At 42.1% G+C, this 18,945-nt stretch overlaps 1 protein-coding gene across 1 annotated transcript in view; it reads right to left on the bottom strand.

The window, feature by feature from the left end:
- Positions 1 to 237: 237 nt before the first annotated feature.
- pomgnt2 (protein O-linked mannose N-acetylglucosaminyltransferase 2 (beta 1,4-)) overlaps positions 238 to 18,945 on the bottom strand; it is a 28,559-nt gene continuing 9,851 nt past the window's right edge. The window contains exon 2 of the mRNA XM_029128662.3: positions 238 to 3,433. Coding sequence (XP_028984495.1) covers positions 1,534 to 3,342 — 1,809 coding nt within the window. The 5' untranslated portion in view covers positions 3,343 to 3,433 and the 3' untranslated portion in view covers positions 238 to 1,533. The remainder of the gene's footprint in view (positions 3,434 to 18,945) is intronic.

Raw genomic sequence — 18,945 nt, 5'->3', positions numbered from 1 at the left:
ACTTGCTACATAATCAAAACTTCACCCCATCCATGTCTTAAAACTTGTTGAATTTCATTCATGTTCCTATTAACACATTACATTGCGGCATGTGAAAAGCACCAAGTTAGGAGAGTTCCCAGCCTTCTTCAACTGCTTTTTTCGTATTGATAGTGGAAAGATTCAACATAGGGTTTTGGTTGGCTACATGACAAGGAACCATTTGCCCTCAGAAGCTTAAAAAAATAAATTTAAAAACACAAGAATTAAGCTCCTTTATTTAATCACATTCAATGAAACCAAATTTGAGTATACTCCCACTTCACTCAGCACATACATGATGTCTTCAGGTGCACACACACATATTCAACAAACTATTCAAGAATATAAACGTCTAAAGCGTTTGTTGCACAGATGACAATGGCTCAAAATTAATTATACACTGAAAAAACAAGTTCATCAGAGATCTTTAAAAAAACAGCAGAAGACTGAAAAGCTGGAAGGTGATTTGATCATGGATAAAATGCTCAAAGCAAATACCATGATTCTAAAAATGTTACCCATGTAGGTGGAATTGTAATGATGGCCTGTGCTTTCATAGGGAACGTGTTTCTACACTGTACTTACATCTTACTAACGCCTTTTATTTTTTTTATTGGTTCAAAAGGTCAAATACAATCTGGCAACAAGCCTCATATGTCTATGTACGAAGGTGAACAATCTAACTTGTAGGCAATGGAGGATATAAATTCACAGTTAGGATTTTCTGAAGTACTTTACTTCAGACCACCTTTAATCTTTCTATCACATCATTACTACACATGTAATAATTATGTTTCATCATAAATTACTCAAACTATGTGATATGTATTCCTTTACAACTCTTAACAATACGAACACGCAAGCTTTATAGTTCATTCAACATAAGAATGTATTATTAGTATTTAGAGTGAAAACGAGCGCGTCTCCCATGTGCAGGTGTCACCCAGAGGCCTGACGGTCCAATGACCGTGGGAGAGTACAACCACAGCTCGACCCTGGGGACTGGCGGCTGTTTGAGGTGAGTAGACTGGCGGATGTACAGTTATGGCTTAATCTTTGCTACATCGCTAGCTAATGCTAACTTCCAAGCTGCTCAGTGTAAGAGGCTTGACCCGACTGAAATTTGGTGATGGAGATAGCATCACATGCAAAAATGTATTTCCCTACTTCTAGGATGTTATAGTCTTCTGCGATGTGTTCATAGTGGATATTAACATCGCTATGATTCATCAGTTAACCCTAATGCAGATTATGAAAGGAAACCCTGTGATTTGACTATTATTATTTGGAACACAGGCTTCTGTCCCTCCACAGGTGCAGAGAATATAGTATACCATTTTTTCTAGCCATTAACTCAATTGTTCTGTTCCGAGTTCAATAGTTCTAGGACTGTAAAACAAACTGGGATATTTCCAGTATAGAATGGTCAAACTGTAATTAGCTGACCATTCCAAATCAATATACTAAAACAAGCTCAATTTATTTTAATATACACAGCACAGCATGTTTGTGCTAGGTCCTACATATAAGAACATCTGCAAATGGACCTAGAAGGTTTTTGTTGAAGATACACCTGACCCACACCAGGTAAGTAGTGAACGGTTTAATGTTCTCTGAAAAGGTATAGTTCTGGTGAGGAAGAATATATGGCATGTAGGTGTTTTCTCCTTGCTCCTGGATCCAAACCTCATATTTCACTTCTCTTACCTTTAGGTATTTTAGATTCCAGGGGATCTGCCAGGAGACTGTGAGTTTAGCCTCATTAGGAGTTAGTACTGATGTCTGACACTGAGGTTCTCTGACCCGGCCTGGGTGGACAGTTGTAGAAGGTCTTGCTTTCTTTAAGCTAGGCTTAGTTTTCATGCCCACTTTGAGAACTTCCAAAAAGGAAGGGATGTCTACTAAAGTGTCCTGGTAGATCCTGAAAAGCCACTCTGGGTTGCGGCAGCATAGGTGCCTGGGAACATTTTTACTGGCCAGGATTTTTTCTTGTTCCTCCTTCTCTAAGTGAGCAATGCCACCTTGCTCCCATGGCCTGTCTGGGTGAATAATAGTGTTGTCCTCCTTACTGTTTTGCCAAGAGATATAATGAAGATCCATGCCTGGAAGGGATGCAAGAGTTTTATATGGGGTGTACTGCTCTGGATTCACAGCAAATGGAAACAGCTCGACAACAGCAGCTCCTCTGGGAAGGAAAAGCGAAGCGATGAGTTGAGCTCCGTGCATGCTGACTAACATAGAAGCACCACTGATCACCTCAACAATGCTAGGAAAAGATTGTTCCTCCATAGATACTGTGACGACTTTCATTTGGAACTCCTGAGCCAGTGCCAAGATAAGCTCAGCTTCATTTAAAATAAGCCTTGTTGTTGATCGACTAAACACTACAATGTATTCATCTTTCTTGTCCTTCCCCTTCCCATCTTCAATACTTCCTCCATCCTTCTCTGGGTCCTCCAATCTAGAGATGTTCATTTTCTCCATCAGAGCCCTGGCAAAGTGCCTGATCTCATTTCCTGAGACCAAAATGTTGGCTTTAGGCCCCTGTGGCTGGACAAAGCCATACTGATACCATGTTGTCATTTTGGACAAACCGATATAAGACTTAGTGAAACACATCAGCTTGCCAAAGTTTCTAAGCTGTTCTTTGAGAAGAGGCTGTTTGTTGCTGAGAAGGCGATAGAGGTCAAAGTGTGGTCCTTCAGCCCAGCCCTCCATGAATACCAGCCGGGCTTCATCATCCAAGTCCAAATACTGTTTCATGGTATAAAAGACTGGGAGTAGGTCGTCATGAAATACATGCATTAGGTTATCTGGGTTAAACCGATTAAGGATTAGTGTCACATCTGGTACAAATACAGGCTTGGGCATGAACTTTAAAGCTGCAGCTGGAAGCTCTAAAAAGTTAAAATACTGGGTATTGTGATCCTCTACTGAGGAAAAATCCAGCAGGGCAGGTTGAAATCGCCTGGAGCCCAGGCTAGGCAGCATAACTGACGAGTTGGAGTGAAAAAACACAAAATCCTCTGCCTCTGAGCAGTAGCAAAGGTAGTCAAAGCGACAGATACGGTCCGTGTGCATCTTGCCTGTGCAGACCATGCGGGTGCCGTGTTCTTGAAGAGCCTGGAGGGCAACATGGTAGTCAATATGAGCCTGTGAGAGCTCTTGGGACTGCCGTGTCATGTGTAGTTCTTCCTCTAGCAGGGCAGTGTGCTCACTCAGCTTTGAATACTTCCACAGCAAAGCTGCGACCACAGACACAAGCAGCCCATTAAGAAGCGCACCGACGCTCATCCTGCAGCCTGCTACTGAAGCCCGCATCACTCCTGCTGCTGCTGAGGAACCACCTTCTGACTCCAGCCGGCCCCTGACCTCATAGGAAGCTAACAAGATAGTCGCCACCTAAGAATAACTTTAAAAGAAAGAAGGTAATGATGGAGAAAGGTGTAGTGGGGGTTGACAAAGAGAAAGGAAAGAGATAGAAGAGGATCAATTGGGAAAAAACAAGAAAAAGAAAAGTCATTAACTAGATAAAGCACTTACAGGAAAATGCACAATGAATGCTGTCATGCTGAATGTATTGCTGAAAGTAGCGGAGACAGATTAATGTATCCGATATAGAAGTTGCTTAAAGAAAGGCACCCGGGACCGGGTGCCTTTCTGTGTGGAGTTTGGATGTTCTCCCCGTGTTCGCGTGAGATCTCTTCTGGTTCTCAGGCATCCTCCCACGGTCCAAAAAACATTTTAATTGGTCTCTCTAAATTGCCTGTGTGTGTGTGTGTGTGTCTGTCTGTCTATGTGCTGCGATGGCCTGGGGACTTGTCCGGTGTGTACTACGCCTCTCGCCCATAGCCAGCTGGGATAGGCTCCAGCCCAGACCCCCCCCCCCAGTGACCCTACGAACGGGATTTAGCGGTAGGAGATAGATAGATGGATGGATGGATGGATGGATGGATGGATGGATGGATGGATGGATGGATGGATGGATGGATGGATGGATGGAAGGTTGAAAGAGATTTAAAAATTTTAAGTAGGATGTAAAGTTAGATTAAATATAGATAAATGTATGTATCAAATGTATCAAAACAGCTAAACATTAAAATTAAATAGTTTTGATTACAAAAGCTGAAAGAATAGTTCAAAGTTGTGGAAACAATTAATACAGCTGATAGAAGCTGCAGAAGAAGTAGTTGAATTTTAAATTAAGAAGCATTTGCGCTTTAAAGGAAGCATGTGCAGCTAATTGCTGCTTAAACAGTAAAATAGTCTCATTGACTAGTCATAATTAACCAGTCAAAAGCAGAAATAGTGCTACTGAAGCTTAAGATTTGGATTGGTGCTTTTATTTTCAAAGGATTAAAAGAAAGCGTGTCCTAGGTTGCTAAACTGTAAAAATGGCTTACTAAAGAAGTCATAATTAACCAGTCAAAGGCAGAAAAATCACTTTTTAAGATGAAGTTTTGAATTGATGCTTTTAAAAGGATTTGAAGATGTGCGTGCTAATAGCTAAACTTTAAAATAGTGTTATAAAACTAGTCTCTATTACCCATTCAAAAGCAAAGGAAGTGTGTGATTAATTACTAAACAATCAAACAGTGTAATCAGTAATATGATAAAGCTGCTACACTGAGCATAGAGAATTTGACCCCTCGGCCAAACTGCTGCTGCTCCGTTGTCATGAAGATGAAATTGTGGACAGTCGTGATTTTAAAATGGCAGTCCTTCACTGTTTCTCCCCAAATGTCTCACAGACAAATGCATTAAGATAGGATAAGATAAGATTTTTTATTGGTCCCACAATGGGGGTAATTCCACCATGGATTGATCGGATATTGCACAAGGTAAAAGTTTGCCCAAACATTTGGATGGTGACTACAGTATAAGGTGACAATTGTAGCAACAATTACCATAACAGTGATATACTAGGAGCAGCTTAGGTTGTAAGTCTTACAGCAGCAGGTAGAAACGACCTAGTGTTGTTCCTTCAGACACTTAGGATGTATCAGTCTGTCACTGAAGGAGCTGAATAGTGATGACACCGTTTTATACAGGGGGTGGGCATCGTTCTTTATCATAGATGATAGCTTAGCTACCATCGGAGCTAGCCTTCCTAACCAGCTTCTCCAGTCACTTCCTGTCTGCTGCTGAGATGCTGCTGCACCAGCAGACCACTCTATAAAAGTTGGCTGATGCCACAACAGAGTCATAAAACGTCTTTAGGAGTGGTCCCTGAACTCCAAAAGACCTCAGTCTCCTTAACAGATAGTGTCTGCTTTTTATACAGCGTGTCTGTATTGTGTGACCAGTCCAGTTTATTGTTGAGGTGAACACCCAAGTACTTGTAAGAGTCCACTCTCAATGCACTAACACCGGTGAACATCCAGGGAAGAGACAGAGTGCATGTGCCTAAGAAAGTCTACCACCAGCTTCTTGGTTTTCCCTGCATTAGTCTGGAGGTAGTTCCCCTGGCAGAGTCAGATCCAGCCTCTCCATCGTCTTCATCCGAGAGGTCAGCGCCACCGGTCTGTAGTCCTTGAGGTCAGTCGGCCGCAATGTCTTTGGTACAGGTACCATGCAGGATGTCTTCCACAGCTATGGCACCTTCCCCAGCTTCAAGCTCAGACTAAAAACGTACAGCATAACGCTGCACAGTTCATCCGCACATTTTTTGAGCAGCCTGGAGCTGATGCCATCTGTTCCAGATGCCTTCCTTGCCTTGGTTCTGCTGAGCTGTTTTCTTACCTGGGATTTTGTGAGGTGTCAGTGTGAGGGATGGAGGGGGAAGGGGGCTGAGGGCTGTGCAGTCAGAGGTGGAATGTCTCACAGTGGGGGTAGAGGTCGTTGAATGCAACAGTGGAGACAGGGTGGGGGTGGGCACTGGTCGAATATATTAAAGACAGATTCAGGTCGTTAACCCACTTCTGGTCTCCCTTAGCCTGAGTGCCGTGCTCCTTGTATCCAGTGATGGTTTGCAGCCCCCGCCACACTCCGCTGATGTTGTTCTGCTGCAGCTGCTCCTCTATCTTTCTCTTGTAGCTCGCCTTTCCCTGTCTGATGTTGCATCTCAGCCCCTTCTGGACAGGTGAGGCTGAAGTTGGAGCATGAACAATGCCACTTGTGAAAGCCAGAGTGATGCGAGGAGCTGGGCTGCTACACCCAGGCAAACAAGTGGACCTAAGAAACCCAGTAGCCAGCGAGCCCACACACCTCCAGGCAGAGCCGCAGCAGCCACAGAAACAACACCGAGGTCAGAATGGACCACTGTGGGTCAATGCTGTCCGCCCCATGAGCACCGGGGCAAACACTCCCCCCAGTGGGAGGGTCAGCCCCAGAGAGGAGCCCAGCAGGCGATGCCCCTGCGCCCAGAGTGAGGCACACTCCCAGTCCACAGGAGCGGAGTGGGGCTTACCACATCGGCCCGACCATATCTCCTGGCACTACATCGGGCCCGCAACACAAGGTCAACAATTGGTGAGGGTCGGCAAAAGAGACCACCCAGACACATACCCCAAGCGGTAAACGGACCCCCCATACACCAATCGCATCACACGCATACACACTCACATAGACACACACATCAACACACACTACCACAAACAACTACTCAATCATGCGTGAACCCATGCACTCTCTGATACATTCTCACACCCACACCATTCGCTTATTCTAATTCATGGGAAGGGTAGGTCTTTGGCCTGTCGCCCATGTGGCCCCAGGCAGGGACCGCAGCACCTCTCGAGCCCCAAGGGAATGCGGTACTACTCCCCAAGCACCACAAGTAGCTCGGCCAGAACCGTCCTCACCCCTCTGTCACACTTACCCATTCTCTTGCTCAAGCATGCTCATGCTCGACCCTTGTAGTTTTCCACTCAAATCTACACTCATACTCTTACTCATAATGCGAATGTGCATTAAGAGCCAACCCCCGCCCAGGGCCGAATAGAGACCGCAGCCCGGGTAGCCCACCAGAGCAGGCAGTGCCCCACCCGAGCAGGGTCAGCTCCCCAGGGGGGAGGCACCCCTCCGGGTGGAGTGACTTTTTCTAATCTTCTAGCAAGTACTTTACACACTATTTTTAAATCTACATTTATTAGTGAAATTGGTCTGTAACTTCATAGAAGTGTAGGGTCTTCTGGTTTTTGAAGCAAGCTTATGAAGGTTGAAGTTAAATTTGTTATTTGGCATCTCTTGGCTTTCTGCCAAAGACAACAATGAGTCTAGAATTGTGGTTTGTTCTTACTTTAACTTTGGCAGTTCTAGTTTATTCAGAAACACCTCTATGGCTGAGGTGGATAGATCTATTTGGGGAGTATATAAATCTTGGTAAAAGTTTTTAAAAGGTATCATATTTTATGGGGATCGTGAGTGATGTTCCCTTTCTTATTAATTATTGAATGAATGGCTTGTTTTTTCTTATTATTTTTAATTGGTCGGCTAAAAATTTACCACATTTGTTAGCGTTGTCAAAGTTCTCTAAGCGTAACTGATCTATCTGAAACAGAGTTTTGCAATCAATTATATTATTTTTTTGTCTTCTAGGACATCATTGGTTGGAAAGGCAGCATGTTTAATCTCTAGAAATTTTATTCTTTGTTCTAATTTTAATTAATGTAATATGTCCTTTTTTCCCCTTGTGTGATCAATATAAAATAATTCTACCACACATAACTGCCTTTCCAGTCTCCCAGAGAACACAAGGTGAGGTTCCTGGTGTATTGTTGTTCTCCATAAAGGTTGCCCACTCTCTTCTTACATAATGTCATGATAAAGTCTTGATCATTGAGTAATGAGTTGGGGTGAAAAGAATGTGTCACAGAGACCAAAATAAAACATGTACTGTTTTAAGGTACTGATTGCCAATTTCTGTTGCTCACAGCTCTGCTGAGCCTGTCCAACTCTGGGTTAAATACTCAATTAAAGCCCCCTCCTTCTATAAGTTTGGAACCAGAGTGAGCAGACAGTGATCTGAAGAAGCTGTGAAAGAAAGAAGGGTCGTCAACATTAGAAACATACTCATTAGCTATGCAATATTCAATGTTTTGTATCAAAATTAATGATTATATATCCTCCGTCTGGACCTATAATAGTATCATTATGAATAAAGTTATTCGTTCTATTTATCAGGATGGTGACCCCTCTTTGTTTACAATTGTAGCCGACTAGGTAAGCATCTAGGAACTTTGGTGGTGCCACAGTGTAATCTATAGTTTTGGGAATATGAGTTTCCTGTAGTAAGGCAATGTCTGCTTGCAGGGTTTTCAAATGGGTAAATATTTTTAATCATTTCTCCTTCTTATGGATTCCACGTACATTCCAAGTGACAATCTTCATTGGTGTCATAACTTACCTGACTGCTGTGTTAAATTTAAATAATAAAAGTTACTTAAATTAAAGTGGAAGGAAAAGATGCTTCCCCCGGTCCTGGTAGAGCTCTTCGTTGACGTACAGTTTGTAGACGCTGATGACAGCCCTGCAGCTATCCGCCATGAACTTCTTACAGATGGGTAACAGTCATCGGCGGTGGTCGAGGATCTCCTTGGGGAACTGATCGTCGACGCTATAATCGGTTCCCTTCAGCTGTCTGCCCCAGCTCTTAACCAGTTCCTTCTGCTTAAAGTCATGAAACTTGGCAACAACGGGTCGTGGGCGCTGACCAACTGGTTGCCTTCCTCCCAGTTGGTGGGCGAGGTGAAACGTGGTGTTAACCACAACATCAGCTGGAAGCTTCATCTGTTGCGGCAAAAAGTTTTTAATTGTGGTTTCCGCGCTTTCCTCTGCTATTCTAGAATCCTGAGAACACCAGGTTGTCTCTCATGCCGCAGACCATGTGGACGTTGTCGGGCGGGAAGCACCAAGATCCTGCACTGAAATCCTAGCCTGCCTAACCACATTGCATATCATGCTGTTTAAAAGCATTGTTAAAGTAAACGTTTTTTATTGTGGTCTGATAAACGATCACACAAAATCACAACGGTAGCGTTACTGGAACCACCTTAACTCCAGCTGCATCACGTATAATAGAAACACCAGTTTAACGTTCGCACAACTGCATCACTTCCACAAATCACAAGAGTAACGTCACACTTCATACACATGAATATGAGCCATCATGTCTGTCAGATCATAAAATAAATATAATATATAATTATATAAATATAATTAAAATCATCAGTCAGTGGACTAGCTTGTTGCTGCGTATGGAGCTTTCAGGATTTGCTGTGCCACATCAAAGGACTGCGACAACTTCCTTGTTCATTAGCCAATCAGAGCATGGAGGCAAATTAAGGTCACGTTATGTTACTTGTAAATTTAGCCACAATTTGTGCGTAATTTTAACGCCCCAAATTATAAGTGTAAGCATGGTATAGCCCCACTAAGTCTACAAGTACAAATCTGGTTACGCACGCACAGATTGGTTTATGCACGCACAGATCTGGCTACACAAACACGCATCTAGTTACGCATGCACAGATTGGTTTATGCACGCACAGATCTGGCTACACAAACACGCATCTGGTTACACATGCACAGATCGGTTTACGCAAGTAAAACTGTACTTGTGTGAAAGGCTGCTGCACATGCATGATTACCCACAAATTAGCCTAACCATTTTTGTCAGAAAGGAAAACTTGCAGATGAGGTTGTTAACAGAGTTTGATTGGCTATCACAACAAACGTGTGAATACAGCTCAATGACGGGCTGGAAGAGAGTAGCTCTGAACTGGACAACTAGACTGTGCCCACTGTCCACCATAGAGGAAATTAACAATTAGCAACAGTGTGCTTTAAGTGTGGTAAAGAGGAACATTGGTCAGACTGCCAGTCCACTGATTGTCTGAAGCTTCAGAGGCCGTTAAACTGTCATACAAGCATGTATGTCTGACACAGACACCTGTTTATGACAATCAGCAAAGGAAAAACAAGGAAAGAGAAACAGCAGAGTGAGCTCCATCTGAGAAGAAGTGCTCTGTCACAGACACTGGTTGAAACAACAGGAAAGGCTTCAGACGTGATTGACCCAATAGAGCTGCATCTGAGGATCCAGGAAACGTCTGTCATTGGGACAGACTGTCCCTGCTACGTCAGGCTTAACCCAGACTGGCGCTCACATCAGACTGATGGTTGGGGAAGGAGGAAGGTGACAGTTCCTTTTCATGTGACGTAGACGACTGTACCGCAAACACACATACACATTCATACACGCAACGAAGCAACACGCTTACAGCTGATACACGCTCAAATTCATGTTCATGCTTATCTGCTTGCAATGAATAATCGCTTTTTGCTCAGAACATCCAACAGAGTGATTTAAAAGATGACAAACAGCTAAATGACAACTGCTGCATGGCTTTACAGTCTGATGGGTTTAAACTTTTTCAATTTGCAACAAATTCAGTAATAAAATCCTTCATATCTCTAAAAAGATTTGTGCACACTATAGGTTTGTCTGGCCAGACTGTAGGAAAACAAAACAGACTGCAGAAGAAAAGAATAAAACAGACTATAGAACTAGACTATTAAAGGGAAGACGACTATTAGAGAGAAGTAATAATTACTGTACGTACCAGACTATTAAAGAAAAACTTGCAACATCTGACAGCAAGAGACCGTAACATTCATTTTTGCTTTCAATTTTTTGCTTTCCCAGTTAAATTCTTAGGAAGAGATCTCGTGTAGTTTAGGTATTTGATTGATTTCCACTCCAGACGGAGTGCAGGTCACATCTACAGACATTCTAAATATTCCCTCTTTTGTTGGTGTTAACTTCAGCTCAGCTGTGCTCTTATCATTGGCTGTTTAGGGGGGGGGGGGCTGTAATGGAGACCCTCATGCTGCATGACAGCTTCTTTCCCCATGTGATACGGCCTCCAGAGATGCATATTACCTGTCCTGTACAGCACATGTGTCTTCTGGTCCTGATGATAAGTTTGAAGAGTTATGATTTCACACACACACGAACTGACAAACTGATCTCAACTTCTCTCTTTTGGGATGAACACAGGTCTGCGCTTGCAATTTCTTTTACTAACAAAAAAAAAGATTTTTGATGTTTATTCTACAGTTCCACACATCCCTCTGTGAAACCATGATGGAGACAGATGACATGACATGATATGACAGATATGATGTAGAATCAGATGTGATGATCAGAGGATGTGAACCAGTGGTCATCACACCTAAATCTGACCACAGACCATGTAAACAACAACACCCTCTTAAAGGAAGCCATAGATGGCGTTACTGCAGACACCACTAAGCTACCGAAACAGTTGATGCTACAGGCCACAAAGAGAGCCTGTCTAAATTACAGTTTGTTCAGACAAAGGTAATTTTTCCGGGTCATTGTAATTACAGCTGATGGCAAATCCATCTCACCCAACACAGTTGAAGTAATTTGAAACCTGCCTAAACCGTGCACATATAAACAGCTGATATATTTTCTAGGACTTTCTAGGAGCTTGTAGGACTTTCGTTCGTAACTTTACTGTCTTTGAGGCCCCACTCGGGGTTCTGATGCAGACATCTTCATCGTCCACTTCTTGTCTCATATGGACGTCTGAGACTGAACAACATTCACCGACCTCAAGCTAACTTCAGTCTGCTCCTACTTTGAGTCTTCCTGATCTGACCCTACGCAACCTTTCACTCAACAAGTGGATGAAAAATCAGGTTGTACGACTTCTGTTCTTTTGTCCTGTAGCCTATTTTCCTGCTTCATCCAGCTGCTGCTGAACGTCCACGGTGTCTATGAGCAGTAGCTGCGGCAGAGAAAGTCGTGCTGGCATCACGTGACATTGTTGGCTACTCTGACGTCACTTTGTTGGTTCCTCATACTGTCTTTGATTCTTTTGAAATCCCATCTTTCTACAGCCCGATGGCTTAGATACAACACCACCTTGCTCAACATGCTGAACATTACCATTATTATTACTACTATAAGATGCCATCTTGAAGTCTGGCGCTTTGCTAAGACACTACTCTGCTCAGGCTGCAGAGTTGATCGCGTTGACTGAAGCTAGTAAACTAGCAGAAGGAGAGTCTGTTACCATCTACACAGACTCCACACATGTTTGTCACATGGTGCTCTGTGGAAGCATAGGAAACTTTTGAAGTCTAATTGCAAACCTATCTTACATCATGATAAGTTTGCTGCTTTGTTGGACGCTGCTCTGCTACCTACAGCTAATGCTGTTTGTAACTGACCGGCTCACACCATCAGTGATGACTTTGTTTCTGCTGACATGCAGCTGCAGACGCTGCTGCAAAGGTCGCTGCCTGGCAACCCTCTTCTGATCCTCGTTTCCTCCCTGATCATCTCTCCAACTCTTCCTACCCTCTCTTTCCTCTTCTCTCCCTGTGCTTTAAACATTTTCTACCTCACAGGAACGCAGACTCTGGCAGACGAATGGTTCCACCTGTAGCCATGGAGTCTGGTTTGGGCCTGAGGGCAGCCGTGCTGCCCAAACACTTTTTCCCCACAATTCAGATTTCCCAACAGGTGAAAACACACACGCTCCTGAGAAAACAGACACACAAGCAGCCTTGAGTTGCCGACGCTAGACGTGTAGACTCTTCACATCATGGAAGTGACAAAGACTCAGACGACATTTGGAGGAAACCTGGCGGTAATAAAAAATGTCTCTCTGATGTGTCTCTGATCAGCTGATCACAACCTGAAGGACCCCAACGAACGGTCAATGCGTCAACACACAGGTTGGAAACAATCTAACACTACGGTTCAACAGGACAAAGCTGATCCTTTTGAGATATCAATTGTAACCCTGTTGTGTTAGACTTCATTTTATGTTACTTTGATTATTGCCTTAATCATATGATGTGTCCATGTAACTTTACACACTATTTCTGAATGAGAAAATTTCACAACAACACTGAGTTTAGTGATTCTCCTATTCACTCTAGACCCAAATGTACAATTAAAGATCCGAAAGCATGAAAACTATTTTAAGATTATATGAAAGAGAACCCCACCGGAAACTTATGGCTATCATACATTAATTGTCTTTATTACATTACAGTCGAATGGCCGTAGACATGTTGTTAGCAGAGAAAAGAGGCGTTTGTGTTATGTTTGGAGAGGCATGTTGTATTTACATCCTGAATAACACTGATTCTAATGGTATTGTGGTGAAGACGCTCCACGGCCTTCAGAGTCTCAGCTAACTGTGGTATAGATTCTACCGCTTGGAATTGGCTAGGACGAGATGTCTGGAAAATGGAAATCTGTTTTCGCGTCCACAGCTGTTTACTTTATCATTTTGATGGCTGTGACTCTCTTGTTTGGTTGTTGCGTTATCCCACTAGTTAGAGTACTCATCATGCGTGCGACCTCAACAACAACACATTTGTATCAAATGACACAATGCACTATGTTCAGAAGTCGTAGTAGTAGTCTGATTGGGCTACACAGACGTTCCACCGTAGTCGGTCAGAGAGGTTAAAAGGCAGAAGCAACTTGAGGATTGTGGGCTCTTTGCATCACACCTTCGTGGTGTGTGCACTGATCTCCCCAGCTGGTTTTTGGTTTGTTGATGTGCACGATCAACATCCATGCTTTTGATTTGCTTTCCCCATTATTTTGTTTCCCTTTATTTTTATAATAAATCTCACAAAAGACTACTCTCTCATCTGCCTCTTTATGGGAAATTTCCACCACAAATATTTCCAACGTGCTGGTTGACTATGCACCTCCCAGAATGGAATACATATTATGAGCTGAATCCTTGTCTTCTCTTTAGTGAGAGGAAGTTGCCTTTTCTATTTTACTGTTTAGCAATTACCCCCCACGTACTTGTTAGGGAAATTGTTAGTTCCCTTTTTAAATCTTAAATAAAGCAGACACAATCAGTTGAGACCTTCTTCAGGATTTTACTTGCAAGGAGTATTAAAAGCTAAATATTATAATTGGTGCTTTTACTTTCAAAGAACATGCAGGAAGTGTGTGTGTCTAATTTCTAAAACTGTAAAACTAATAATCTAGTCATAATAAACCAGTTGAAAGCAGAAATATTGCTATTTAAAGCTGAAGATCTGAATTGGTACCTTTATTTTAAAAGGAAATGTGTGTAGGTAATTGCTAAAGTGTAATACAGTCTTAACTAATCATGACTAGTAAAAAGCAGACAAAAATACTATAAAAACTAAAGATCTTGATTAGTATGTACGAAGTATTAACACATTTTCTCAGGTGTTCAAATACTTATTTGCAGCTGAATCATCCAAATAAATAGAAAAATCCAGAAATCACAGTAATTATTTTTTTTAGATTATGTCTCTCACAGTGGACTTGCACCTAAGTGAAGATTTCAGACCGCTCAATGGTTTCTAAGTGGGCAACCGTGCAAAATAGCAGGGTGTTTAAATACTTTACTGAATACACTGAATTTAAGAAATGCTAAAAATTCCTGAAAATCTTTCTCTGGATTGATAAATATTGCTGTAAATGTCTAACAGCCACATTATAGCATTAGTAATTAAAATAAAAGCTAAGCTGAAAGTTTTAAACTTAGTCTCTAACTATTAACTAGTTATAAGGAACCAGTCAGAATCAGAAATCTTGCTATTAAAGCAACTGAGTTGAATTAATGTTTTTATTTTGAATGGATTTGGAGGAAGTGTGTCTGGGTAATTGTTGAATTGTAAAATAGTCTCATTAACTAGTCATAAAAATAAAAAATATTTAATACTAATACTTAATACTAGGATTTGAATGGGTGCTTTTATTTTGAAAAAAAAATAGAGGTGGTGTGTGCTTAAATATTAATTAAGTGAACCATGTAATGAACTCATGAGTAATATGCATAGAGCTGCTGTGGACACTGAGTATTAGAAGTTTGACTTCTAAGTCAAACTGTTGCTGAGCTCAATCACTGATACTACTGCAGCTACGTCGTGGTCATAAAATTGGAGGCCACAGTTGTTGGGGGACCTCATCTGTATAATCTGTTATTAACAGAATTATTATTAAGGTCCCACATGCTCAGAAAGGAGGTCTGCATGTAATGTCTTCATCCTGATAGTAGTGAGTGAGAACAAAGAGATTTCAAATCTCAGCACCAAAACCAGGCGCCAGGCTGGGGACCCATACCTGGCTACCTCGCTGACATAAGCAACAAACGGAGGAAAAACTTGGATGTCAGCCATCCTGATTGGATCACACAATAGGAGGGGCGTGACCAAAAACACGGTTATAAAAGCCGCCGTGACCGAAGACTCGTCCCTTGTTCTCTTCGACCCCCTCCCTTCCCCACCTGGAGCTTCCCTCTGCACGCCTGGAGCCTCCACTACAGCCAACAGCTGAACTACCGTGGACGTCGTCACAGAGAACGGGCCTGATCACCCATCTACTTCCAGCCACCCGGCAGGAAACCGCCAGCGTAACCGCCTCCCTCGCCGCTGCATCAGCTGATCACAACGCGATCACCGCGACGCACACCTGGATCAGACCGCAACAGCGCAAACACGCACGCACGCAACGCCGGATCTTCTCACCAGGATAGCCCCACGTGTTTGTGTGACCACAAGCCTTATCCACGCTAGTCCCCCTTCACACTCCTTTACACGCTTCTTTCCCTGTGAGCGCCAGACACGCGCGCTCCATTCAAAGGGCTCACCGGCACACGCGCAGCTGTGCCACCTCACCACGCCCCTAAAGGGGGGCGCGCTCCCCCTCCTCCTTTTTCTCTCTCTCTCTCACACACACACACACCCCTCTTATCTCAGGTAACGCGCATACACATATAGTACGTCCAGACGAACACACCATAAGATTAAGTTGTGATTTGCTGAGTTATTCAAGATAGTGTTGACACTAGAGTTAATATTAATTGTTTAATAAAGCGTTCATAATTTAATTGGTCGTCTGTGATTATTTGTATGGTTTTGCAGCACTGGTGAATTGAGTCGGCTATGGTACGGAGTTCACCCTTCAACTAACTTAAATACAATTGAGACTGTATTGGCTATTCCAAATTGGTTATTGGTCCCTGGAAACAGGGTGGTGCCCCGTAAATTAAGTAATTATTAATTCAATTAATAATCAATAATTAAGTTTTTCACTTACCAAACTATAGACTGTGTCATATAGTTAGTTATATATATTTAAGCCAATAACCAAAATTTGTGAATCTAAATTATAAACATAATTGGTATCTCCACTCAAGAGCTATAAATCCAATTATTATAATTTGTGCTCCTCGCATATCCCCAACATAATTGGTGCAAACCTGTGAGGTTAATCAAACTCAGCCCTTTCTGAGACTAGGTGATGTTGCTAATTCATTTGGCACTACCACCACCCTGGCATTGCCCCAACACAGTCTTGATTTAAAAATTTCAGACCTTCTGCACTTCTCCTCAAAAGTCTCAGACAAATGCATTCGAGTCTATGGGAGGAATTCTAGAACTCTGTGCTTTGAGGCAGATACAGATGGAGCGTCTCATTTTCTGATTTCAGTCAACAATCAGTGATTCTCTTTATGAGTCACCATGGCAACGGGACAACAAAAGAGGTTCGGAAATTGATATGATATCTCAAGCATATAGCGACTATGAGCCTATATTCAGTAGAAAAAGCAATACGGATGCAGCGGCGAAAGAGAGAGAATTAGCTTGGAAAAAAATAGCTGCTCGAGTCAATTTGTAAGTTTACATTTTAATCAGTGTTCTTTGTTGGTCTTAACAGATTCTGATGGTAATATCAGCCTCTTGGATCCTCCTGTCACAACAGAAGCCCAGGCTGTTGTAAATATACTACTAAATAAAGCTTAAATTATAAGTAGTATGAAGTGCAATATTAATAAAGTTTATACACATCACATGACTTCTATAGTTTGTGTTGCATAGCCAAAATGATGCAACTTGATCTCCAAGTATACTGACATTATTATCTCCCCTCTGTCCCAGAGTGTGGAAGAACAGCAGGAGGAGGTCAGTCACATTCTGCTGCACAGATGCACAGAGTCAGTGATGTTCAGTAAACACCAGAGTTCAATTCTGTAAGAGTAATGAGGAATTATGTCTTGTAACTCTAAATCTTCTGTATTTTCAGTTACCGGTTAAGGAGTTGTATAAACTAAATCTCAAGGAAATCTTATACTTGGACCGCCAGATTGAAAAGACAGATGTAGGAATTGAAATTCTCAAACAAAAGCTGGAGGTGAGTGTATAGTTAAAAGGTGAATTGTCTGAATTATTGGAAGAATCATAAAATCTAAGAATTGCCTTTTATTTGTAGGAAATGAAGAAAACCAAATAAGTTATGATTTGCATTTATTCAATTTATTTTATTGGTGGTGGTGGAGGTGATGGTTGATTAAGACATTAAAGCAAATCACATCCCTGACTGTCCTTCCATCTGGGTAATCTGCAGGGTGGATGGAGTATTCCTCAAAGTCTTGTATTTGTAGGGCAGGGTGTTGCTCCCCTCTAATAATTGCACTATTGTGGAGAACAACACATGTCACAATAATGTCACAGGCCTTCTCAGGTGACGTAGGCACTGAAGATGTGCTTTCAACAGGCCTCTGTTCATTTCCACCCGGACTCTTGTCCTGCAGTGTGCCACATTAAAGCGCTGCTGGGGGCCTGCTTCAGGTTCTGGGTAAGTGGTCAGTAGTGTGGGCTGGCATGGGTAACCACTATCTCCAGCAGAAAGCCGTCAATCTCTCCTATAAGAACGTTCACATTACTTTAGTGCTGCATAGAAGTGCTCCTGAGTGTTGTAGTGCATGCATTGCAATAAGTACTTACCATAGTGCAGCCTGTTACTTAGGGTTGACTCACGATATATTCATGTGTCATGACCAAAGCTGAGCCACTTGGCCTCCACGTTTGTGATAATATGTGCAGCATCACATATGATCTTGGTGGTGTAAAAAAAAGATACACGTCAGTTACAGTGACCATTAGAAGAGTAGTCAGTGTACCTGCACATTTATTAGTTTATTTCCAGAGGTCACTGCAAGATGTTATTAACTGATCATCATTTTTCAGATTAGCCTTACTGAAAAAAACGAATTAAATACCTGCAATCATGTGAAACTCCTCTTTAATGGCTCTGATGACTTACCAGAATTTAATAAACATCAAAACAGTTCCTCTAACAGAGCATAGTAACAGTAAGCTAATAAAGTGTGGTTTATTAAATATCAGATCTCTCTCATCTAAATCCTTTTTAATAAATGACTTGATAAGTGACCATCACATAGATCTGTTCTGTCTCACTGAAACCTGGCTGCAGCAGGATGAATATGTTACTTTAAATGAGTCGACTCCAATGAGTCACATCAACTATCATGTTCCTAGAAGTACAGGTAGAGGTGGAGGAGTAGCAGCAGTTTATGAATCAGATTTATTAATTACTCCTAAACCTAAACATAGTTATAACTCATTTGAGAGCCTCACTCTGAGCCTTTCTCACCCAGACTCTAAAACTCAGAAACCAGTTGTGTTTTGTATTGTTTACCGTCCTCCTGCTCCATATTCAGAGTTCTTAACTGAATTCTCTGAATTCTTATCTGACTTAGTTCTTAGCACAGATAAAGTCATTGTAGTGGGAGACTTTAACATTCATGTAGATGTTGACAGCAACTGTCTCAGCACTGCTTTTAACTCCTTAATAGACACTATTGGTTTTACACAGCAGGTAAATGAACCCACTCATCGTTTTAACCACACCCTAGATCTGACCATTTCTTATTAACTTTTGAATTTAGCACAACTGACCCTGGAAACAGCTGGAAAGAAATGTTACTATAGCAGATGTTTATCTGACAACGCTGTTGCCAGATTCAAGCAGATGATTCCATCATCTTTTGCCTCAATGTCTTGTAGATACACAGAGAACAGTCACCTTAATCCTTATGAACAGGTTGACTGTCTTGTAGATGATGCTGCAGCTTCTCT

This window comes from Betta splendens, chromosome 16 (assembly GCF_900634795.4).
Source record: "Betta splendens chromosome 16, fBetSpl5.4, whole genome shotgun sequence".
Classification (NCBI taxonomy): Eukaryota; Metazoa; Chordata; class Actinopteri; order Anabantiformes; family Osphronemidae; genus Betta; species Betta splendens.
This window is presented reverse-complemented; position numbering and strand designations above follow the sequence as displayed.